This window comes from Chionomys nivalis, chromosome 7, assembly GCF_950005125.1.
Source record: "Chionomys nivalis chromosome 7, mChiNiv1.1, whole genome shotgun sequence".
NCBI lineage: Eukaryota > Metazoa > Chordata > Mammalia > Rodentia > Cricetidae > Chionomys > Chionomys nivalis.
Window position 1 is genome coordinate 65515105 of NC_080092.1, and position 21922 is coordinate 65537026.

The following is a 21922-nucleotide window of genomic DNA, read 5'->3' on the forward strand; positions in this document are numbered from 1 at the left end:
TTGCTTCTGCTTCTCAGGTGTTGGTACGCCTGGGGACTTATTTTATTTTTCAAAATTCTTTCATTGTTTATGCTTGGAGGTGTATTGTCTGTGAGCATGGCTGTGCACCACAAGCATGCCTGGTGCCCCAGGAGACCAGAAGAAAATGTAAATTCCCTGACAGTGGAGTCACCATGTGGGTTCTGGGAATCAAACTTGGGTCCTCCAGAGGAGCAGCCAATGTTCTTAACTGCTGAACCACTTCCCCAGCCCTTTATAAATAAAGTATTTATTTACTTACTAACTTAAGTTTTTTGTTTTTGGTTTTTTTTTTTTTTTTGGAGACACATGTATCCTTGGCTGGCCCCAGCACCAACCATCCCCTGCACCCACTCCAGAATGGTTACTCCAAATTTACCTACCTTACCTACCTTCCCATTTACCTGGAAGAAATTCTCAGACACAACCACACTGATCACCAAAGGGGGAGGGGGGATGAAAGACACTTCTCAAGCCAGAGTAGGTTGTGATCTTTCTCTTTAATTGTTACAGTAAGCTGGGAGACAGGCCTAGTATTCTGTGGCCATGGTCAGAGTGCAGTGATGACCCCAGGATAAGAGCTAAAGTTGGGCTGGAGAGGTGGGGGAGTGGGGAAAGGAGCCTACACAGGTAAAGGATGAGGCCTGTCTCTGCCACCCCAACCCTAAGGAGCAAAGGATAGGGTGCAAGAAGATAGACAGTGCCCCTTTTGGCCACATTCCCTTGCCCAGGTCAAAAGGAAGAGGCTGAGGAGAGAAGGTTAAGGAGCCCAACAGGGGACTCAGAACAGGTCAGCAGATAAAATGGTCACGACTGTGCCTTCTCTCCCCAGCCCATTTGTTCACATGTATAAACAGAATAATTTGACAAATTTCCTATCCCTAGTGGAGTGGATACAGAAAGTAAGATCCAGGGTCCAGAAATCAACACCTAAAATCCAGAGGCAGGAGGCAAGCCGTGAAGGGTGGGAAGTCGGGAGTTCCCCACAGAACACTAGGTCACCTGCTCTGTGGGCCTCATCTGGATGTCTCCAACCTGTGGAAGGCAGACGATTTGAGGCAATCACCCCCTAAAGGACTCCCTGGGCACACTTGGGCTGCTCCCAGAGGGTAAGAGCTAAGGGCAGACTCACCTGAACATGTGGGGGGGTGCTGAGGACGTAGATGACAGCCTCAGCCACATCCTCCGGTTTGAGACACTGAGAGCGAGCACCGGGGAAAGGGTTGAGACAAGGGCAGAAGTGACCCAAGTTCCTCCCCACCTCAGAGGGACTCTCTCTAACATCCACATCCCACCCTAACCCTCAAGGAGTGATAGGCTAGGCAGAGAGGACAGCCTGAGGGTACTTAAGGACTGGGGGGCTCTACTGGGCCCAGAAGGCCCACCTTTATGTCTTCATAGGTGGCAGCTGCTCTCTCAGGGTCCTTGTCATGGAGTTTGAAGGCAAACCGTGTTTCCACCAAGCCTGGAGAGATACACTGGGCCAACAGAGAGGTCCTGCTTAGCCTGAGCTTCAGCAGGCCATGAGGTTGAAGGGAAAGGATAGATTCACAAGGACAGCTGCCTCAAGTCCTCAATTGTCCTCCTCCTTCCAAAGTCCAAAGTCACCACTGAGAGCTCCAACTGGCACCTCTCAGAATACCCTGTATACATATGGAGTTGTTCCTATATATTTGGTTAACGCTTTACAAAGTGGTGTTGCTTAACCTCATAACCAGATAAGTATTATTCCATTTCACAGAATGTGAAGTCTGAGGCTTAGGGAGGTTCAGTGGTTTACCCAAAGTCATGTGGCCTTCTAAGGAAGGGACCAGAGTGCTGACCTCCAGTCACGGTGTCTGATTTCCCTTAGTCTCACTCCAGCCTCCCTTCAAGTCGGCCCCTCCCACTAACAGTGTAAGTCTGACCCTGGGTTCTGGGTGAGTGAAGGGAGGAGACTGTCCTTGTAAGGGGCAGCAGTGCCCAGGACTTATGCACTCAGTTGAACCCAAGGCTCTCAGCAGGCCTTTCTGGGCATGTGCGGGCAGGAGGGCTGGGCCCGTGCCATTCCCACCAGGGCTAGACCACAGCCTCACCGTGGCCCGGATATGGCTCTGGGCCTCCAGAAGCTCTTGCCTTAGTCCCTCTGTCAATGCAGTGACGGCATACTTGGTCGCACTATAGAAATGGATGACAGACTGGGGTGGGACTCGGTGGCCACACATGCTGGGTGGAAGAAGGGAAGGGAGAGAGGAGAGAGTAAAGTTCCATAGACACAGGCAGTATTCCTATCACCCTGGTCAGTCTCGTTACCCAGAGGCCAACAGGGAAGCCTTGCTGGGGGGGGGACGGGGGACTTCTGATGGATACCCCTACAGTTCAGTTTTTGGTTTTTCGAGACAGGGTTTCTCTGTGTAACAGTCCTAGCTGTCCTGGAACTAGCTCTGTAGACCAGGCTGGCTGACCTCAAACTCACAGAGATCCACCTGCCTCTGCCTCTGGGAGTTCTGGCATTAAAGGCATGCACCACCACTGTCTGGGGAATCTAGTCTCTTGTCTATGCAGCTCCTGAAACCGGCTTTGCCTTGAAGCTGTCCTGCTGGCTGTGTACTCCCTTCTGCAGCCAGACAGGTTAACAGGAGCCTCACCATGTTGTCTGTGTGCTCACTGACAGGGCTGTGCTGGGAGATCTCTGGGGTTGTCCCCACGCCCCTCAATAGACAATGGGCTCTCCTATGCTAGAGCCTGTGCAGTGTCTTTGGCCCACAAGGCGGGTTTATCCCTGGATCTGAGGGAAATGCACAATGGCACCCAGTTCCTGGAAAGGCCCAGGCCCAGGCATTGGCCATGGAGGGCAGGGGCTGAGCTGTCTGCTCTTCCCTTGGTCAGCATCATGCCACTTAGATATTAAATGCCTGTCTTACTACCAAAGAAACTGCCATTTGGAGGTTAAGGAGCTGAGACAGGTGGGTCACTGCTGAACAGACCTGTGCCGAGCCTAGGCCGCTGGGTCTCACCTGTTGATGTTAATGATATGCCCGTCGTCCACATTCCGCTCCTTCATGGACTGATAAGCTTCCCGAGTGCAGATGCTGAGGGCCAGGACATTCACCTGCGGGCCAGGGAGGGCAATGGAGTGTCTCCGGCTTGGGCCCAACCGAATAGGTGATGGAGTTGCAGAGCATGGGGGGGGGGGGAGTGGCATGCGTTCTCTGTGGGGGGTCCCACCCCTCACAGCTACCACCCCCAGAAGACAGAAGAGGCAGCTCTTTTCCTGGCTGAGTTCCTGTAGGAATAACCCTCCCACCCAAGCCCAGGACACTCTGCCAGCCATCTCTGCCACAGTCAGACCTCGGCCTCAGGAAACCAGCCATCCTTCTCAGGGGCAGTGTCCAGACCTGCTCCCTCCTAAACAGACTGAAACCCTTTCTGAAATGTCCTAAACCTTTCCTTACACACAGAAGCCAGCCCTCTCTCCCCACCCTCCTCGGCCATCCTGCTCCCTGGTAATTCCCACCAATCATATGTGGGGGAGGCTCACGGGCCTTTAACCTATACCCCAGCAACAAGTCCAGGTGTGGGGAATCCAGTGGGTGGGGTCACTTGCCACTCCTGGCAGAGGTGACCTCCCCCACCCTTCACAGAGCAGAGATCTAAGGCTATCAGCCACAGAGCGCCCTGTCTGCTGTCTGCTCCACCCATTAGCCTTGCCAGAGGGGCCAGCAGCGATAAAGCTGTCATCAGGGGCCCTCCTGCCTCCTCTTCTCTCTTCTCCAGAGGAGGGACAGCTGGCAGATTAGCTGGTTTGCTTTATCAAGTGTCCCCCAGGCCTCGGGACAGAATGCCCTCAGTGAGAACCTGCCTGCGCGCTTGTGGTAGCAGCAACACTGGGGTATTAGGATGCAGAAAGGGCTCAGCCTGTTCCTGGTCCTCTTAACAGGATGGGATTGTCGGGCATATGGAGGACAAATGAGTCCCTAGGAGCGCGGTGGAAGCCTCCTGGGTCCAGGGCCTACTAGAATGGGGCTAAGGGATTTAGGTAATATTCAAGACAAAGGGGCCTTGGGGACTTAGGAGTCCCTCATCTCACAGATGGGCAAGCTGAGGTCCAGGCTAAGACATGTGCCTCTGCACATGAGGGCTGTGATTCTGATCCAGAAGACTGAGGTCATAGCTTCATTCTCTTTGTTCATTGTTTCCCTTCCAAGAACCTCTTAGTACTAGCCTACTGGTACCAGACCTAGAGAGCGCTAAGACAGTGCTCTCAGTCTCTCAATGCTTTCACACCCTAACGCCACCCCACAATGCCCAGAGGATGGAAACACATGTCCTCGGGGCTGTGCCTGGCCCGCACATGCTCTTATTACATGTATTTATTTTCTTATTTTGTGTATGTGTGTGTGCATGCCACAGTGCCAATGTGGAGGTCAAAGGGCAACTTACAGGAGTTGCCTCTCTTCTCTCACCATAGGGGTCCTGGGTCCTGGGTCTCAATGGTAAGCACCTTTGCCAAGTGAGCCATCTTACCAGCCCCTGGCCCGTACATTCTCTAAAGTGTATTACAGGCTCCCAATTTCTCAAAGGAAATCAAGGATTTGCCCAGACTGCAGGGAGCAACTAACCTCGATTTGAGCAAGGACCACCCCTTGACCAGGCCATGTGTTCTCCACACTCTGTAGATCATACTTGGGGACAGTGGAGCTGGTAATAGTGATGATTTATGTGCATTCATCCCAACTAGATGTGACGGGACTGATGCTCAGAGGTTGTCGTGAATTTGCCTGAGCCATGCGGGGCCAGGTGCAAACATAACCTCTCATCTCTGTTGTCTTCCCCTAAGACCATGTACCCAGCACAGGCAGGGACATTCATCAAACTACAGTTCTCTACCCTGCAATCTTTTCAAATCCCATCTCAACCAGTCTAGAGTGTAAGAACTATGTGGGGCTGAGAGGATGTTCATCCAGTTACTATCCTTGTGATACTAGTAGCGAGTGGAAAATCAAAATGTCTCCGTGGGAAACTGAAGCTCCCTTTACTGGAGTCCTGTCCCTGGGAGCCCTCTGCCTTCTAGGCCCCTGCTGTCCACTCTCCTCTGAGCCCTGCCCCCCAGCCTCCCGCCCCAGTTCTACAAGCCTTACATTGAACATGTCCTTCCATCCACTGGTGCTGCCCGAGAGCAGGGTGTCGGGCCGAGCCATGCCCGCATTGTTGATGCAGATATCCACACCATGGTGCTGAGAGCGGACAGCCGAGAACATGGAGAGAATGTCCTCCTCATTTGACAGGTCACATCTGTAGGGGATCAAAGTCCCGGGGTAGCCTGCACTCTTACATTCGGCAGCCAGCTCCTATGAAACCCAACAGGGGTCTAACTGGGGTGAGCCGCTCACTCCCACACCTCCTCCCCCAGGGTCAGCCTTCCCTCCCAGGGCACAGTTCAGAACTCTGTAGTGGTAGCCGCCTTTTGGCCGCATGAGAGAGGTTAGGTCTGCCCATCCCCAAAGCTTGATCTGTTTGGTCAAAGTCTAATGGGTTGTAGACACTCCCTCAGAGAAGGAGAGGAACAGTAGACAGATCAAGGAGGAATCTCACATATACACCAAAGTCTTCAGTGCTAAGAAGAGAGAAGGGATCCGGGGAACAAAGGGAGATTTATCTTCTCTCTCCCCAGTACCATATTATTCTTCCATTAGGGCCAAGAGGCCCTGAGCTGGTTATCCCGGAGACCCAATTCTCTACCTCTCTTTAGAGTCAGCCAGTCCCTGCAGAAGGGCTCAGCTCTGAATTGCCACCTCCCCTTCACAAAAGGCACACAGAACTTAAATGTGAGTCGTGTATATACCTTTCAGTGGAACTCAATCAAGTCCCTCTTTCTCCTTACATGTGGTCAGAATGTCTAGCCCCAGGTACCCCCTCAACCCCAATTTTCCCCACCTTTGTTAGTCACCTGCCACTAGACACTCCCTGTGCATGTCCAAGTTCCTCAGCACACTGCAGAGCCCGGAAAAAGCAGAGCCACCGAGTGCGGCAGGAGCTGACATTTAGGAGTTGGAAGAAAGCAGGCTGTGGGAGGCCAGCGAGTGGCTGGCACTTGAGCCTTGTGAAGGTGACTGTGTAAGTGTGTGTGTGGGGGTGCAGGCTGCCCTAGAGGAAGGCCAATTTGGCCATCTGCCCTGGCCAGGAGCCCCTTCCTCCTTCCAAGTGAAGCTGGGAATAAAAGGCTTGATCAGGTGACCAAATAAATCATTTTCTGCCTTTTTGTTTGTTTTTAGGTTTTGTTTTGTTTTGTTTTTTTGTTTCAAGACAGGGTTTCTCTGTGTAGCCCTGGCTGTCCTGGAACTTGCTCTGTAGACCAGGCCGGCCTCGAACTCACAGAGCTTCACCTGCCTCTGCTTCCCAAGTTCTCGGTCAGGGTCTTCCTGCTTTAAATATCTGTGAATTCAAAAGTTGTATCCCTCTGGGACTCAGAAGCCCCCTTCCACCTGATTTTGCTATGCATAACTACTCAGAGAATAGGATTTCTCCCAGTAGAATGCCAGAACCCAAACTCTTGGTTTTAATATCATCAAAACAATCAATCAATGAAAGAGATAGTGAGTAAGAAACCCAGGAAATCCCCCCTCCAGACTCAAAGTCCCCAGGAGAAAAGCTCTCTGAGTGTGTGTGATATTCTTCTCCCCGTCATCGCCCCTCAATGTGTCACCTCTGCCACCTCCATCTACTCTCCAAAATGACCTGAAATAAGGACAGACCCACACAGCCAAGAACTTCTCCCTTAATGACATGGACTCATCCTAAGGCTACATAATCTGCCTGGAGATTCCCTGGGATTCAGGGCCTCCCTCTTCTGGCTAGCTTAGGGTAGACAAGTGGAAAAGAAGACAAAAGTGGCTTCAGAATTAGGGAAACAAAACTAAAAACAGGAGGCTAGAAAGATGGCTCAGTAGTTAAAAGCACTGGCAGCTCTTCCACAGGACCTGGGTTCAATTCCCAGCACCCACATGACAGCTCACAACTGTCTGTCATTCCAGTTCCAAGGGGTTCAACACCCTCACACAGACACATCTGAAGGCAAAATACCAAAGCACGTTAAATAAAAATTAAAAAAAAACTAAAAACCAAACAAACCAACAAACCAGGGGTTCCAGTTGTCCAATCCCCTGGCCTTAATCCCTTAGGCTTCAAAGCCGGTGCAGTAAAGGGGGGCTGGGTCCTATGCTTCTCCAGGGAAAGGGAGGGGCAAAGTGGCGCAACGGAGGAGCCAGGTGACCTTGGGATTATCTGGGAGGCTATAAAGTGTACCTTTCGTCAGTAACTGGGGAGTGGACAGTTCTTCCTGCACACCTTCTCCCTCTGCCTCCACCCAAGGCCTCCTTGTCCCTTTTCTACCAGCGGACTTTGAGCCACAGTGAGGACAGAGCCCTGCAGAGAAGGACTAGCCCACACAGCTGATGGTGGTCCTGCCAGGGCAAATAATGGGAATTTCTCTTGTCTTTTCCCACATGGCCATCTCCTCCTCATCTTTTCAAAGTTGATACTGCTCATAGGTCTGAGAACCCCCAAAAGCATGTTAAGAGAAAAACTAGGGAGTTCTGGATCCATCAAGATTTACACATCCAGTGCCCCATTTCACCTATTCAGTCCCACCTCGGAAAAAGGCTCAGAAAAAGAAGAATCTCTAAGTAAATATACAGTCACCACTTAGGCTCACGGCATAAGAGTGGACCTCAAAAATGAATTGAACGGACAGCTAGCTCGCACCCTTACCCGCGGGTCAAACACTCAAGACCTCTAGCTTCTTGCTCATTGGTTGGCTAGCACTTTACCTGGTGTGACTGGGTGAGGTCTGGGGACAAGAGGAAACTAACCTAACCACTAAAGCTAGCCAGCTTTCTTTCCTTCTCTTTGGCTGCCTAGTTAGGCCCTGACCTCTGGCTTCCCCTTTCCACCTGCCAGTGTAGGGGCGGACGACGGCAGGGTAAGGGAAGAGAATGCCAGGGGTCAGGGACTTGGTACAGTGCAGCACAGGCTACCAGGAGCGAATGGCTTTTTATTAAAAAAAAAAGAAGAAGAAGAAGAAGAAGAAGAAGAAAGAAGAAGAAAAGAAAAAAGAAAATAAGAAAACAAAATAGGTCTAAGAGAGAAAGTACGTCCTCTCGCTACTAAATATCCATCACTCCTGTCCCCAAGGCCGTTGCAAATGGCCCTGGGGTAGCAGGTTGGTGAGAGCGGGGTCACAACCTGGCTCCGGCCACTCCCCTCCCCCACTCGGAGCCCTACCCCGTGGAAACGACGTCCCTCAGAGCTTCCCCGCTGCTCAGCGGGGCCTTACCTCGATGTTGCCAACGGTGCGGGCACAACCCACCACCTTCAGTCCCTGCTGGACTAATGCCCGGGCCACGGCCGCGCCTATGCCCCCCGAGGCTCCCGTCACCAGTGCCAGCCGGTCGCGCCACCGCTCCATGCCGGCTCTGGCCATGGTCCCGAGCCGTCCGCCCACCCCGTTCGGCGAGCCAGGCACTGAGATCACTGAGCTCGGCCGCTCCCTGGTCACTGCTGGGGCGGGCGCGGGCAACCTGCAAACGTCGGAGCAGCGCCTAGTCCCACCCCCATGCGGGCCCGCCTCCGGCCGGGGCTCCGCCCTCGGGACCTCGGCACCAGGCCACATCGCGCCCGAGGACCGCCGCGGCCTGGCCGCCGTGTCTCTTGAGCGGCCGCGGGGCCGCCCCTTCCGGCCACGCCCCCGCGCGAGTCCGCCCCTCCCGTGGCTGACGGAAACCGCAGCGTTTCAGGTGGGGGCCCACCGTCGCGAGAGGGGTTCTTGACAGTCTCCAGTCTTGCTTTCTTGGTGAGCGCCTCCTTTTGTGGTGGAAGGAGAAAGAGGATGCATGCATGCAAGGCTTCCTTTACTCAGTCAGCTCCACTTCCAGAGGCCTGAGGCCAGGGTGAGGGACCTAAAGGTTACTCCAGTGCCTTTCCAAACCTGAGTGACTTGATAGCAAGGATTCAGTTCAGAAAAGCTTGTGTTTCCGCCATTAAGACCAGGTGACCTGAGGAAGGGCTCTTAAGCACAGTACCCGGTCCTGTCCTTTGGCCTTACTAGCCAAGAACTAATTTGGTTAAAATACCTAAGTATGTTGGGTTCTACTCCTAACAGGCCCCATGTTCTCCATCTGCCCTTGACAGCACCTTCCCCTGTCCTACTTGGACGCAATGTTATACGATGTACTTCAGTGATCACTGGCAAAAACTGACAATTTGAACACCATGTAGCAGGCAAATTTACAAACTTTAAACATGTACAATATACCCTATAAGATTTTGTTTTGTTTTTTCCTCGTGCAGGCGACTCAACACAGGGCCTCACACTTGTAGGGAGCATCGACCCTACCACAAGGCCTGGTAGCATAAGCCAGCACTACGGAAGGCAGAGGCAGGTGAATCAGTTCAAGGCCGTCTTTTACTACATAGGGAGCTCCAGGCCAGCTGGAACATGAGACCTTTTAACAAAAAGCAAAACAATGACTGTACTGGCACATAGCGGTGTGATGGTGTGACCTGCAGCCCAGTCCTAGGCCAGGAATGTGCCCAACTGTCTTTACTTCATTCTCCATTATTGAGTTTTGTTCAGAGTCAGGTTCACTTTATTCTCTAGCTATTCAGTGTTTAAAACTGCCTGACGTTGCCGCCCCCGAGTGGTGGTGGTGCCTTTAATCCCTGCACCAGGAGGCAGACGTAGATAGATCTCCGAGTTCAAGGCCAGCCTGATCTACAGAGTAAGTTCCAGGACAGCCAGGGCTACACGCAGAGAAACTGTCTTCAAAAAACAAAAACCTGTCCATCTACCTTCTTCATATAGTCATTCTTTATGGTTGCAGGAGTTGGACCTATAGTCCAGAGGTAGGCACCTGCCTACCACAGTCACACAAGCCATGCCTTTGCACTCCTGTAATACCAGCACCAGGAGGCTGAGGCATGATTATAAATCACATTCTGGGCTAGTAAGACCCTGATTTAATTTTTTTTTTTTTAATTCACTTAGGGCTGGAGAGATAGCTCAGAAAAGCACTGATTCAATTCCCAGCATCCACATGGCAGCTCACAACTGTAACTCTAATTCCAGGGGATCTAAATCTAACATCTTCACACAAACATACATGCAAGTGAAAACACCAATGCACTTTTTTTAAAAAATACAATTTCACTCGACAAGCACCCATTTGGCTACTATTCTTTATGTGGTCACAAGGGCAAAACTGTTGCTTTTGGGAATTTCATGTGGCCAAGGGTGTAACTCAGTTGGCAGTGAATGTCTAGTAAAAAAAAAAAAAAAAAAAAAAGCTTAGCTAAGAGTATCTTCCCAGAGTTGTTTGGGTATGTTGCTCAGCTACATACAACCAATTTTAAAGACAACTCAGAAGGTTGACCAAAGAAATTCCATCAACGACCCAGGATATACCATGGAGGCAGCTAAGGTTAAGAGAATCATCTCTAGTTCAAGGCCAGCCTGAGCTGCATAATGAGGCCCAAACAAAAGATGCCTACAATGAAAACTACACCTGAGCATGACTGTTATGCCCTTGAAATCTAATTCAATGGTAGGAAGCCCCCAAGACTCACTCCGGCCCCATTACTCAGATGTGATGTCCTACTACTTTTGTCTGGGGGCCACCAAGTATTATCAACACATAAGCACAAAACCCTAACTATGCATTTGTGGTGCTATTCAACCTTTTGTTTGTTGTGTGCCAAGTGTATTTATATTCAAGTGCCAGACGTGTGTGTACAGGCCAGAGGAAATTGGTTAATTCCTCAGCAACACTGCCCTTTTTTTTTAATATTTATTTATTATGTATACAATATTCTGTCTGTATGCCTGAAGGCCAGAAGAGGGCACCAGACCTCATTCCAGATGGCTGTGAGCCACCATGTGGTTGCTGGGAATTGAACTCAGGACCTTTGGCAGAGCAGGCAATGCTCTTAACCGCTGAGCCATCTCTCCAGCCCCTGTCCACTTTTTTTTAAAAAAGATTTTATGTATTAAGTATGCAGTGTTCTGCCAGAAGAGGCACGATATCCCATTACAGATGGTTGTGAACCACCATGTGGTTGGTGGGAATTGAACTCAGGACCTCTGGAAGAGCAGCCAGTGCTCTTAACCTCTGAGCCATCTCTTCAGCCCCCACTGTCCACTTTTCTAAGTACATTTATGACAGGTGTGGTGGCACACACTCCTCCCAGAATTTGAGAGACAGACAGATGCAGACAGACCTCTATGAGTTTGAGACCCATCTGCTCTACATGGCAAGTCTCAAAACAAAAACCAGTAGATTTACATTTATTGATGGGGGACATGCATACCACATGTGGTCAGGGGGGACAACTTGTGAGGGTCCCAGGAATCAGACTCAGGTTCTGAGACCTGGTGGCAAGCACCTTCTTCCCACTGCCATCACCTTACTGACCCCACCTCACTGGTCTGGAGCACGAGTCCAGTTGGCCAGCAAGCCAGTAAGAGAAATTCAGGAATAGGTCTCTAATGCCCAGCACTGTTTTTTTTTTTCCCTTTTTTAAAATTCAATTTACTTCTTATTCTTTGACAGTTTCATACAGTATATAACAAATTTAGTCCTTTTCTCTTTACCCATTTACCCAGTTTCATCATTTACACAGTCTCTCCTCTTTTTAGTGTTCTGGGGATAAAACTGGGGTTTTGGGGGGGAGGGGTTGAGACAGTTTCTCTGTGTAATCGTGGCTGTCCTGAAACTCACTCTTTAGACTAGGCTGGCCTCAAACTCAAGGGATCTGCCTCCATCTGCCTCCCCAGTGCTAGGATTAAAAGCATGTGCCACCACCTCCCTGCTGGAACTTAGGTTCTTAGAAGCATCATACTGTCATCTCCCCATCACCAATTTGACCTATCATGGCAGCAAAATGCTACTCCTGGGAATCTTTCCCTATCAGTACTCAGCTTGTGACAGCAGTGAACTTTAAAGCCATTCCGAGTTCATGGGTGGAAAACCAGTAAGGCTGAGTACAAAAACCAATGTGGTCAGCTCTCATGCATCCTTCCCTGGTCACAGTCTTAGAGGATGAATAGTTACCAACATTTTGTTTTCATTCTTTTAGGGCAATATGAGCCTCTGAATTTAAGGTGTTTCTGTTACCTCTTTGGGAACTTCTAGTGTGGCAATTCAAGTTTCATGAGAAAGGAAGATGCTAGCCAGTATTTAAGCCATTTATTCTTTAAGAACAAGACCAGAAACTGCTTTACTCAGTTGTCAAGTTTCACCAGAGGAAGAATTCTGTCTTGAACAGTCTGCATCTCTATCTTCATTTGCTCTTCATGATCTCTCCATCATTACAGGCCAAGTACAAAGTTCACAAGTGGCAAATACTAAAGCACCACCACACTGAGTAGAAACATGTACACCACATTCTACTATGCGTATTAATAAATACTCTTTATTTTAAATTTTGCACATTGCGTCCAGACACTTTGCAAGTGGATGTCTACTGTAAACCATATATCCAGCTCACTGTCATTTCTGTACAGAGGTGTAAGTACAACATTACTTTTGCCACTAAGTTGCTTTAGTAAGTCTCACAGGAAGAGAAATGTTTAATGAAGAGATGGCTTAAATCATAAGCAGGCCTGCGCAGCCACGCAACTAAAGACACAAGCCTGAAGAAAGAACAAATGAATGAGGTTACCTCCACCGTCTCCCAAAACAAGGAATCACATTGATTTAAGATAAAATTTTGCCAGAAGTCACTAAATTAAGAGTTTTTTTTAAAAGAGAAGGCGCAGTAGTCATCTTGTGTGTTTCATTGAAAGACAGAGCTATTTTATTTATTTAATTTGCTCCAGCCGTTGTCAACCAGCCACTACACATGGGCCTCTTGTGGTCATTTAAGCGGCAGTATTTATTAAATTTCTCCTTCAGATGCTGTCGGTATTGTTCTCTATTGCTGTAGAAAGACTGGTTATTAGCCATAAATGACTGTATTTCATCTTGTGAGATAAAGATTTCCTCATCTGAAGTACATTCAGACTCATCCTGCAAATTAAAGCAGCAGTTAAGACCATGACAAAAAATGCAAAATGCTGTACTTGGTGGGGCAACTATAAATTAAAGCGGGCTACCTTTAGTCTCAACCCAGCCACGTGATCTCGTATTGGAATGCTTACAAAATAAGCATCATGGCATTCCATCTTTGAAATTCAGCTTGGTTTGAAACACTGTATCTACAATTACCCTTTATATACCTATGAGCCTACTTGACTATCACCATACCTTCTGCCTTTAAAAACAACTAGATAGAAAGAGATGGATACAACTAATCTAACCAATATTTAAATAACCAGACTTATCTCTAGCTGATCCTATTTTCTTTCTTTCTTTCTTTTTTTTTTTTTTTTGGAGCCTGTCCTAGAACTTGCTTTGTAGACTGGGCTGGCCTCAAACTCACAGAAATCCACCTGCCTCTGCCTCCCGAGTGCTGGAATGAAAGGCATGTGCCACCATTGCCAGGCCTAAGTAAAAGATTTTTATCTCTACAAATTAAGATAACTTTTTTTTACTTACAAAGTATGTTATATAGAATCACCACTAAACTTTACAACATATACAAAAATAAAACAAGCAAAAATAGAATCCTTAATATTCCAAATGACAGTTCCACCAGGACTTAATAATGGAAGGGATAGCAACTGTCTTTCTTTTCATGCATCAGCACACATCACACACTGGGACATTGACTGACATCTGGCAGAGTTCAACTGAAGTTTCAGGAGGTGATATCAATTTTACAACTCTCCCAAGACCAATCATACTTTCCTATATGCCACCTGAAGGAATTAACTTGGAATAAAAGCTTTAGTTCAGGTTCTTTATTATTTTACGTTTTTTTTTTTGTTTTTGTTTTTTTTTGCCGAGGGGGGGGGCGGGCGGCGGTGTGATATGGAGGACTTAAAAGTCTTATCCCAGGATGTCTTCTCTCTGTGGCTGAGCATGAGTCAAACTCCTGACTTTTCTGCCTCTTCCTTTGGGGTGCTGAGATTATACTAATTCAATATTCTTTTCGGGTATAGAAGGATGAGGACTATACTGCCACTTGTTACTCTCCCAACTGGTCTACTTTAAGACAAACAACAACAAGACAATGTGCTCCAGAACATTACAAAAGCCATGAGCAGAAGAGAAATGAAGTCCCCAAAGAACGATGGATCAACACCTTTCGTTTCTTAACACCTCTCTGTTCCCTACCTAAAAGCTTCTAATATCTCCCCCAATTCACATTAAGGTATCATGAACTACTTACAAGAAGTTCAACTAAGCTCTTGGCACCTTTTCCAGAGTCAGGAACAAATGACATTTCTGTAGGTTCTGTGAACTGTGGTACGTTTTTCCTATGGTCAAACCAAGGCAATGGTTGCCCACCCTTCTCAGCGCTGCAACAATTCTCAGGATGTGCATCTTTGGTCTTGTCACGGTGAAACACTGTGTGCATGGTGTTTCCTGAGGTCTCTCGATTACCTGGATCTGTAATACAGCTTCCAAGTTTTTGGATCTGAAACCAGGGCAAAAAATTTCCCAAGGAAAAAAGGGGGCAAAAACAGTAGCAGTTATTATTAGAAGAAAACCAAAAATTTCCAGGTGGCTAGTGAGCTCCAGGTTAGCCTATGCTTCCAGACAAGACAGTGAACAGTAAAACAAAAGATCTGCAGTCAGGTTTCAAGTCTTGAGAAGTAATACTAAATAACAGCTGCAGCTGATTTACAAGACACTTACCCCATTCCAGATGATATGCTAACCTGCTGTATGTATGATCTTACTTCATCTTCATAGAACCTAAAACACAGTCTATTATCCTCATTTTTGCAAACAGAAAAACTAAATTTATTAGTTTTTCAAGATTATATAGCTAATTAAAATGATAGATTCTAGAGAGATGGCTCAGGAGTTTAGAGTACCTAACAGAGGATCCAGGTTCGATTCCCAGCACCCACATGGTGACACACAGTCATCCAAACTCCAATTCCCAAGGAACCCTGCATTCTCTTCTATCCTTTGCAGGCATGAGGTACTCAGACATACATGAAGATAAAACATTCATACATGTAAAATAAATATATCTAAAGGAAATTTTTTATAAATTATGAAGTAAAGTAAAAAAAAGTATTAACCAGATCTGTGACTTGTTATTCACTTGAACTTCTGGACAAATAAACACTTCCTCCCCCATATCCACATCCACAAGATGAATAAGCGATGCATCTATATAAAACATGTTTTTTTAAAAGACAGGGTTTCTGGGCTGGAGAGAAAGCTCAGTGGTTAAGAGCATTGCCCGCTCTTCCAAAGGTCCTGAGTTCAATTCCCAGCAACCGCAACCACATGGTGGCTCACAACCATTTATAATGAGGTCTGGTGCCCTCTTCTGGCCTGCATACATACACACAGACAGAATATTGTATACATAATAAATAAATAAATAAATAAATAAATAAATAAATAAATAAATAAATAAATAAATAAATATTAAAAAAAAAAAAAAGACAGGGTTTCTCTGGCTGTCCTGGAATTACTCTGTGGACCAGGCTGATCTCAAACTCAAGAGATCCGCCTGCCTCTGCCTCCCAAGTGCTAGGATTAAAGGCCTGCCTGCACCACCACCAGTTCAAGGAAAATAGGTTGTTTTCAACTATAAAAATTACTAATTACAGGGGCTGGAGAGATGGCTCAGCGGTTAAGAGCATTGCGTGCTCTTCCAAAGGACCCGAGTTCGATTCCCAGCAAACACATGGTGGCTCACAACCATCTGTAATGAGGTCTGGTGTCCTCTTCTAGCCTGCAGGCATATATGCAAACAGAATATTGTATCCATTATAAATAAATATTTTTAAAAAAAATTACTAATTACAAATCACCACACTTACATGTTCTTCGCATTTCAACATCTTGCTTTTCTTTTTCTTCTTTTTATTTTTTCCTTTTGTATTATTTTCTTCAGAATTTGCCCAACATTCAACACAACTATCACCATCATCTTCTTTGTCTTCACAGTGATGAACACAGGAATCTTCACCTGCAAAAATTAATAACCCTTCCTATTTATGATATTATATCAGCCATGTAGTAGATATTAATTATGAATCTTAAACCTGAGCATACCATGTTCATCATGGTTACAAATTCCCTCAGTGCAGGCAACATCTGAACCTTCTCGAGAACCTGTTTCACTTCCTTCCATGCTAGATGAATATCCACAATCACTACCATTACAGTGTGGAGATACGCCTGAAAACAGAGCAAGTAAAAATAAAAATTCAGAGTCCAGAGAAAAATATCAAATCTTATTGCCTACAGAAAGTAATGAAAATATGACTAATATTTACATGTTTTGTTTCTTGTAAGAAATATGAAATATCAGACTAAATTGTACAGTAGTTTTGAGGTGATAAAGCAACTTTATAATTCTAATTCCAGCAACGTGGTGGCAGTGTACACCTTTAATCCCAGCACTTGGGAGGCAGAGACAGGCATATCTCTGAATTTGAGGTCAGCCTGATCTACACAGTGAGTTCCAGGACAGTCAGGACCACTAAGAAATCCTGTCTCAAAAAACAAAATCAAATTCTAATTCCAAAAAAACTACTTCTTAAGAGCACTTATACTTAAAAGAAAAATAGAGACTTAGGGTTTCGTTTGTTTTATTGGCGGCAGGGCTGGGGGCAGTGGTGAATATGCTGGAAAGATGGCCCAATGGTTAGCAGCAATGGCTGCCCTTCCAGGGGACCTGGGTTCTATTCCCAGAATTAACATGGCAGTTCACAACTATCTGTAACTCCAGTTCCAGGGGCTCTGACACCCTCACACAGACATATATAAAGGCAAAACACCAACATACATAAAAATTAAAAAATCATTAAAAAAAATAGTTTTGACCTCCTGGTTCTGGGATTAAAAGTGTATACCACTATGTCCAACAAAAGGAGTTTTTTCCTTTTGAATTATCTTTTTAACTTTTATTCTTTATGTACATTACACCGAGCAGTTTCCCCTACCTCCTCTCCTCCCAGTCCCCCGCCCCAGATCTACTCCTCCTGTTTCCCTTCAAAAAAAGTAAAGAGTAATGATGATGATAATGTGGGCCCCTCAGGGATATCAAGAAAACACAGGAGCCGGGCAGTGGTGGTGCACGCCTTTAATCCCAGCACTCGGGAGGCAGAGGCAGGCGGATCTCTGTGAGTTCGAGACCAGCCTGGTCTACAAGAGCTAGTTCCAGGACAGGCTCCAAAACCACAGAGAAAGCCTGTCTCGAAAAACCAAAAAAAAAGAAAAAGAATAAAAAGAAAACACAGCATAACAAATTACAATAAAACAAGGTTGGACGAGGCAACCAGTAGCTAGTCTACAGTAGTGTTCAAGCAAAGGCAGCAGAGTCAGAAGCACCCTCCACTCCCACTGTTAGGAGTCCCACAAGAACACCAAGCTACACAACCATAATGTACATGCAGAGGACCTAGCTCAGACCCATACAGGGTCCAGCAAGAGTTATTTTTAAAAAGATTTATTTACTCACCTTTCTTTATTTTAGGGGACCCCAAAAGATTGCCACTGCTAGGACAGGTGCACGATGTATTTTCGTTGGTAACAATTACTTCTACACAGCTATTACCATCTTCAGTGCTGCCACAGGCTTTGCAGCTATTTTCAATGAAGTCTGTTTCCTTTGAGGATGGACATTAAGAGACAATACAAAGATTTATTTCCATAAGGGCTAAATTTTAATTTCTAATTAATTAAAAAGCAGTTCTAAGATTAAAAAATGAAGAGTATCCATATGGAAAAAAAAAATCACTGCAACTAGCCAGAGGCTCATTTCTGTAATCCCAGCATTTGAGATAGGAGGACTGTTCCAAGTTTTTGAGAAATGGTTTCTTTATGTAACCCTAGCTGATCTAGAACTCACTATATAAATGAGGCTGGCCTGGAACTCACAGAGTTCCATCTGTCTCTGTCTCCTAAGTGCTGGGATTAAAGATATACACTACCATGCCAGGCTACTGCTGCAAGTTTAAGGCCAATCTGAGCTGCATAGTGAATTCCAGACTAGCCTAGGCAACAGAGTGACATCCTATCTCAAAATAAAAAAAAAAAAAAAATTAACAAAAACAAAAAGGGAGCCAGGCGGTGGTGGCGCACGCCTTTAATCCCAGCACTTGGGAGGCAGAGGCAGGCGGATCTCTGTGAGTTCGAGACCAGCCTGGTCTACAAGAGCTAGTTCCAGGACAGGCTCCAAAACCACAGAGAAAGCCTGTCTCGAAAAACCAAAAAAAAAAAAGGGGGGGGGGGGGGGCGGGTAGTGATGACACACACCATCTGGTAAACAGAGCCGAGTTCTGGAACAACTAGGGCTACACAGAGAAACCCTGTCCCAGAAAGAAAAATGAGAAAGAAAATGTACTAAGCTACTTTACTATAAACCATCAGAAAACAAGAGTTATCAAAAAGGGGGCGGGGGGACCAAAGCAAATAAATAAATAATACCTTCAAAAAAAAAGTTACCAGTATCAAACAAATTAGGTTATCAATGCTCTGTGTCTTCTTACCCCAAAGGAGTTACTACGATATTACTATGTTCCTTTTCACTGCTAATCTAACAGCAATGGTGCCTTAGTAAGTCATGAGCAGCACAAGTGAAATATACAGAAGTCACTGTATCCTTTCTTTGTTAAACATTAAGCAAAAATCTTCTGACACATACCCAAGCTACAAGAACTCTCTCAAGGAAATCTATCCTATTTGAGCTGCAAGCTGAATTAAAAACAGTAATTTCACTTCAAAGAATGCTTGAGACAAACTATGCTTATTCAAATTTGTGTATTTAGCAGGTTAATTCCTCAAAAATGAATAAAGTCAATTTACCACTTAAAAAAAAGACAGGATTTGTCATCCATAATTAAAAGGGGGGAAAAAAACCTTACATTTTGAAATAGCCAAAATGTTGAAAACTTACTTTTTTCGAGATGAGGTCTTACTATGTGCACATGGTATTTTTTAAATCTTATTTAATTACCATAAAGTAGGCTTACGATTTGAATTATCTATGATTCCTCCAATTTAATATTTATTACAGTAAACACTGATTAAGTAGAACCCACAATAAGTTTGTGTACTTCAAGAGACAGGAGATTCTAAAGTTGAGAACTGGTCTAGGTCATTCACAAAGCTAATATTCCATATTTTGACTTTGTTGTTGAGATAACTATCCAACACACTGCCTTTATAAAACAAATGCATGCATTAAATATTGTGGCTCACACATGATCATAGGGGAAAAGTCAATACACAAATTACAGGAACTCATATCTAGAAAAGCAGAGTAAAATATCCAAATCTACAAAGTCTTTCTTCTACCCAAAGCAGCACACACACCTTCTCTTGGCTTACTGCCTTTTCATCTGTTGTGTGTAAGGAAGTAGGAATATCACACACACACTTATTTTTTCGTCTGTTCTTCCGTCTCTGGCGTTTCTTTTCTTGCTTGAGTTCTCTAACTCGTTCTTCCTCGGAAAATTCCTCACAAAGTTGTTCCAGGCGGCTAATACCCTGTACTTTCTCCACAGTCATCTATAAAAAGAAAGGTGAGTGTGAACATCAGTCATAACTTCCTTCATCTTTCCAAGGGAATTCTCACTTTTAAATATCACACACACACAACTAGTATTTTATGCAGTAAATTCGGACAGTCTCCATACAAATCTTCAAGTTTTGCTTGTTTTCTGAGGGAGTCTCACTCTGTAGCTCAAACTGGCCTTGAACATAGGGCACTTCTGCAACAGTCTTCAGGTGCAGGAACTATACATGAGCCACCATGGGCAGCAAAAACAAATTTCAATTTTAATTTTTTTTGTAGTGCTGAAGATCAAACTGAGACGTCGATGTGTTTTATTATTTTAAATGATAATGTCTTAAAAATTGACTCAAGAAGTTAATGAACAGTTGTACATTATAAGAAAAAAATCGCACTGCTATTCAAGTCAGCAATATTCTAGTTTTACTTATCCGCATTATATACACATATCCCATCTCCTTATTATGGAGGATTGAACCCAGAAACACTATGATATATCCCTAGCCTTTTTTTTTTTTTTAAATTGTGGCTTTCATTAGAGAATGGATCCCCTGGAACTGGAGTTAGGTGGTTAATGAGTCACCACATGAGTATTAAAACTGAACCTGGGCCGGGCGGTGGTGGCGCATGCCTTTAATCCCAGCACTCGGGAGGCAGAGGAAGGCGGGATCTCTGGGAGTTCGAGGCCAGCCTGGTCTACAAGACCTAATTCCGGAACAGGCACCAAAGCTACAGAGAAACCCTGCCTCGAAAAAGCCAAAAACTGAACCTGGGTCCTCTGAAATAGTAAGCTCTTTTAACTGCATAACCATCTCTCTAGCCCCATTCATTAGTCTACTTTTTAAACTATATGTATATGAGTGTTTTGTCTGCATGTATGTCTGTGTACCACCTGGTACCATGATCACCAGAAGAATATCAGATTCCGGGCTGGAGAGATGGCTCAGTGGTTAAGAGCACCACCTGCTCTTCCAAAGGTCCTGAGTTCAATTCCCAGCAACCACATGGTGGCTCACAACCATCTGTAATGAGATCTGGTGCCCTCTTCGGGCCTGCAGGCAAAGTACTGAGGATACTATATATGTAATAAATAAATAAATCTTAAAAAAAAAAAAAAAAAGAATATCAGATTCCCTGGGACACTGGAGTTACAGAAGGTAACTCCATGTGGATACTAGGAATTAAACCAGGTCCTTTAGAAGAGCAGCAACTGCTCTTTAACTACTGATCCATCTCTCCAATACCCCATTTATTATATATTTATTTACTATTATCATCATTATTTGAAAAAGTCTATGTAATCCTTAAAATCAAGGAATTTGCTATGTAGACCAGGCAATTCCTTTTTTTAAAAAAAAATATTTATTTTATTTATTATGTATACAATATTCTGTCTGTGTGTATGCCTGCAGGCCAGAAGAGGGCACCAGACCCCACTACAGATGGTTGTGAGCCACTATGTGGTTGCTGGGAATTGAACTCAGGACCTTTGGAAGAGCAAGCAATGCTCTCAACCTCTGAGCCATCTCTCCAGCCCTGACCAGGCAATTCTTGAACTCACAATGCTGAGATTGAAGGTGTGCACCACCAAACCCAGCTTTTCCATTTATTCTATATTAAAAGACTATATAACCAAACTAGATTATCTGATCTCGATGATACAAACATTAAAAACATCTGTTTACCAAAAGTCACTATAAATTTTCTCACTCCAGAATACTTATGATGTTTATGGATGAGCTTCTGCAAATGGTTTCATCCTATTTTCAAAAGGACAAGCAACTCAAAGGGTTACAACTATCGATTTATATACCTAATATACAAAACAGTCATTAACCAAATACACATGTTCTATGAATATAACTGAAAGATGACCAAATCAAAGGCACTATACATAATAGCAGCATTACAAATACAAGCTTCCAATGCTCTTTAAAAGCAGCCCCTTGCTTGTGTGTGTGGGAATTGAACTCAGGTCTTCCTGAACACTAGGCAAGCATTCTAGTACTGAGTCACAGCATGAGCCCCTAAACAGGGGTTCTCAACGTGGGGGGGGGTCAAATGACCCTTCCACAGGGGTCACTTAAGACCATCAGAAAACATATATATTTACATCATAACAGTAGCAAAATTACAGTTTTGAAGTAGCAACAAAAATAATTTTATGGTCGGAGTTACCACAACATGAGGAACTGTATTAAAAGTTCGCAGCATGAGGAAGGTTGAGAACTGCTGCTCTAAAAGTAGTTTTTACTATCATGTCATGTATATTATATTT

The 21922-nt window shown here is 45.3% G+C and overlaps 2 protein-coding genes across 7 annotated transcripts in view; both read right to left on the bottom strand.

Annotated features, from left to right (window-relative positions):
- Positions 1-505: 505 nt before the first annotated feature.
- Positions 506-8711, bottom strand: Dhrs11 (dehydrogenase/reductase 11). Its single transcript, XM_057776794.1, has 7 exons — positions 8333-8711; positions 5139-5348; positions 3015-3109; positions 2094-2223; positions 1404-1496; positions 1151-1216; positions 506-1053 (listed from the first exon to the last, which is right to left on the bottom strand). The coding sequence occupies exons 1-7, from the start codon at positions 8666-8668 to the stop codon at positions 1012-1014; spliced, it is 972 nt and encodes a 323-aa protein (XP_057632777.1). The 5' UTR covers positions 8669-8711; the 3' UTR covers positions 506-1011.
- Positions 8712-12240: 3529 nt separating this feature from the next.
- Positions 12241-21922, bottom strand: part of Ggnbp2 (gametogenetin binding protein 2) — a 36333-nt gene continuing 26651 nt past the window's right edge. For 3 of the 6 annotated variants that reach the window (XM_057774586.1, XM_057774585.1, XM_057774587.1), the window contains 6 exons: positions 19446-19640; positions 17590-17737; positions 16179-16304; positions 15944-16092; positions 14326-14574; positions 12243-13061 (listed from right to left, as the gene is read on the bottom strand). In XM_057774586.1, the coding sequence (XP_057630569.1) occupies positions 12858-13061; positions 14326-14574; positions 15944-16092; positions 16179-16304; positions 17590-17737; positions 19446-19640 (1071 nt within the window). In that variant the 3' untranslated portion in view covers positions 12243-12857. Of the gene's footprint in view, positions 13062-14325; positions 14575-15943; positions 16093-16178; positions 16305-17589; positions 17738-19445; positions 19641-21922 lie in introns of all 6 variants that reach the window. The other 3 variants (XM_057774588.1, XM_057774589.1, XM_057774584.1) reach the window with 2 other exon arrangements.

Coding starts and splice junctions, on each gene's coding strand:
- Dhrs11 (XM_057776794.1), bottom strand. CDS start 8,668: ATGTGGCCTGGTGCCGAGGTCCCGAGGGCGGAGCCCCGGCCGGAGGCG. Junction 2,224..3,014: donor CATATCATTAACATCAACAG/GTGAGACCCAGC, acceptor TCTTCCACCCAG/CATGTGTGGCCACCGAGTCC. Junction 1,054..1,150: donor GCACCCCCCCACATGTTCAG/GTGAGTCTGCCC, acceptor TGCCTTCCACAG/GTTGGAGACATCCAGATGAG.